Source organism: Nanorana parkeri, unplaced genomic scaffold (genome assembly GCF_000935625.1).
Source record: "Nanorana parkeri isolate BGI_ZX_2015 unplaced genomic scaffold, ASM93562v1 scaffold1654, whole genome shotgun sequence".
In the NCBI taxonomy this organism is placed as follows: Eukaryota; Metazoa; Chordata; class Amphibia; order Anura; family Dicroglossidae; genus Nanorana; species Nanorana parkeri.
In genome coordinates this window covers 315,090-317,852 of record NW_017307922.1, presented here as the reverse complement: position 1 = coordinate 317,852, position 2,763 = coordinate 315,090, and the positions used below count along the sequence as shown (strand labels likewise).

The following is a 2,763-nucleotide window of genomic DNA, read 5'->3' as shown; positions in this document are numbered from 1 at the left end:
AAAAATTGCCACATGAGCTTCTTTGCAGCGATTGTAACGTGTAGGGAAGCCAATTGAAATAAATGGGCTGCCCTATGCTGACATGCATCAAAATGCTTTGCATGTTCACATTGGCATCAAGTGTGAATGGGGCCCAAACCGATGTTCTCAGTATTGATAGAACTATTCAGGTTATGGTAGTTCTCATTTAATCTGGAAGCGAGAGCAAGAGACAGCCGATATGTTATTTACATTCTTTTAAAAAATTCAACCAGAAGAAGAGGAGTTACACTAAGAACATTCAATTCCGCCCTATTCGCACAGAACAAATGTACATGAAGTTTTGCTGGACAAATGGCCATGTAAATGCTTTATCAATAGACCCCCAATCCAGCCAGCAAAAGTGCAACAGATTAAATTTTTTACGCGATTTTTTAAATTGCTATTGCCAGCTCGCTCTGCACCCACCATCCACCCTGTTCTCCATTGCGGCAAAGCTTCATGACAGAGCATGCAATAAACAGGCCATAGCACTGTCATGTGGCACACCATCTCTTCGGAAAAGTCCATCTTTAAAAGGGCAGCGGGAGACAAAGCAGATACTCTACCTGTTGGATAAGGCACCAAAAGGCTGCCTAATAAATAATGGATTGTTGAAGACAAAACTTGCACTTTGTTTTGGATAGAGATAGTGCTGTGCTGCAATCAATAATTATTTTCATAATTGATTAGTTGGCCAATTATTTTTTGATTAATCGAATAGAAAAAAATGATATAGATAAAATTCTTAATTTAAAATAAAATACACAAATGCAGCGTTACAAAGTTTACTTCAGAATAAAACTGCATGCACAATTTCTTGCAATCGCACTGCTCTGGAACACACAACATTGCCTTACTGTGGGTTTCAGTGCAGGTGATCACATTGTGGGTGTGAGGCACGTTTGGGGTGCCATTGAAATTAATGCACCTCCCACAGCAGAATCAGTCAGGCCAAAACCGGAAATTACTTTTTTCCCCACCTTTTATAAATTCTTTTTAATAATCGTATTGAAAGCATATGGCGCTTGAAAAGCCTCAGCCAGGGAATGAGAGCTGCCAGTGGCAGATTCCACACACAGCAGCTGAATGTAAATAAAGCAGGTAGTGGGCTGGTGCGATAGCCAGCCTGCTATTGGCCATTTCAAAACTGCATTGGCAAATAGTAGGCTGGCTATTGCACCCGCCCACTGCCTGCTGTGCCCTCCTCCCAACATGGATGAGAGAGCTAGGTGATCCAACCAACTAATCTATAATGAGAATAGTTGACAACTAACTATTCTCATGACCTATTATTGATTAACTGATTAGGGAGAGAATGTTGGAATCCCCATTTTTACTGCTATCCCAGGCTCCATTTGACTTGCTGGCAACATTTTACTACACAGAAACCAAAGAGAGCGCTCCAACAACCAAACAGCCAAAAATAAGAATGGTTATTGTTGGTAAGGGGGGGACTAGAACCCCTGCCACGTTTTTATTTCTGGCCATTTACCTATTGCAGATTTCCCCTCATTTCCTGTAAGGTGAAACCATTGTTAGCAGGGTAGAAAGAGAGCGGAAAATGGTCTAATGGAGCGCCAGATTGAAGTCAAAACCCACCAGGAACTCTAACCCTAAAACCAAAAACATTTTGGCTTTACATACACATTAAAGAAGAACTCCAGGGAAATACATTCTTAGCCCTTACAGTGGAGCTATCCCCACACTGGAAGGGTTAAGTGCTTGTTTGTGTCTAGGTTTAAAATAAAAAGTTATGCTCACCAGGAACCTCAGATCTGGCCTCCTGGCACAGCACTCCCTCCAGACTGTATCCTCCACAGCAGCAATGGTATGTCCCACAGCATCCAATACACTGTATAGAACGTGATAAATCAACGATCCTTAGACTGCTGCAGCGGAGGGGGAGCGAGGTGGAGGGGACAGGTCTAAGAGACAGACTGTTGCAAGGATCAGGTGAGTATATTATCCCCGCTCCAAGGATTAAGATTTTTTTTTCCCCTCCGAGTTCTACTTTAAGGGTGTTTTTTGGGGAGGAGCAAGTTTGCCTAAAGTAAATTTTGCAGTAAAAAAAAAAAAAGGTAATTAAAGTTTCCCTAACACATTTTCTCCGCCCACCTTTCTTCTTAAAAAAAAAGCAGGCAATGTTAAAATATAAAATTTGTTCTAACCTGTAACATCAATAAACACCACCCAGAAGCTCAGAGTGCATTAGGCATGATGATCACCCTGCACGGCGCATGTCCCATAGTCAGTGTTGCCCCTCATCACATGACTTACCTTCTTCACTCTGAGCAGTCACACGAGCTGCTGCAATGAGCACCAACAAAGCAACAGACTCTAACTCCATAGCGGCCAAATCCGGAAAGCAGAGCAGAGCAGAGCAGATGACAGAAGTCTGCAACACGCACTCACGCTGCAATGGGGGCAGCCATGTTTGTTTCCGTATTTTTTCACCAAAAATAGCTTTATTGACAGGGGCAATCACATGGACCTAGCTAGCCAATGACAGGCCAGGAGTCGAATCACTTCCGCCAGCACTTTGCTGTTGTGCATGCGTGCCCTAAGCTGTAAGGCGTGAGTATCGTTGTGTGGTAGAGTGCAGCTGCAGCTGAAGCTTAGCGCAAGGCATACAGCATAAGGAGAGGCGGCAGAAGACATGTCTATTTTCACTCCCACCAACCAGATTCGGCTGACCAATGTGGCGGTCGTGCGGATGAAGAAGGGAGGGAAGAGGTTTGAGAT

The 2,763-nt window shown here is 43.5% G+C and overlaps 1 protein-coding gene across 1 annotated transcript in view; it reads right to left on the bottom strand.

Moving 5' to 3' along the window:
* Nucleotides 1–2,466, bottom strand: part of LOC108799184 (S-adenosyl-L-methionine-dependent tRNA 4-demethylwyosine synthase-like) — a gene marked incomplete at its 3' end in the record, with an annotated part of 21,121 nt that extends 18,655 nt beyond the window's left edge. Inside the window, exon 1 of the mRNA XM_018571013.1 lies at nucleotides 2,299–2,466. Coding sequence (XP_018426515.1) covers nucleotides 2,299–2,368 — 70 coding nt within the window. The remainder of the gene's footprint in view (nucleotides 1–2,298) is intronic.
* Nucleotides 2,467–2,763: the final 297 nt, after the last annotated feature.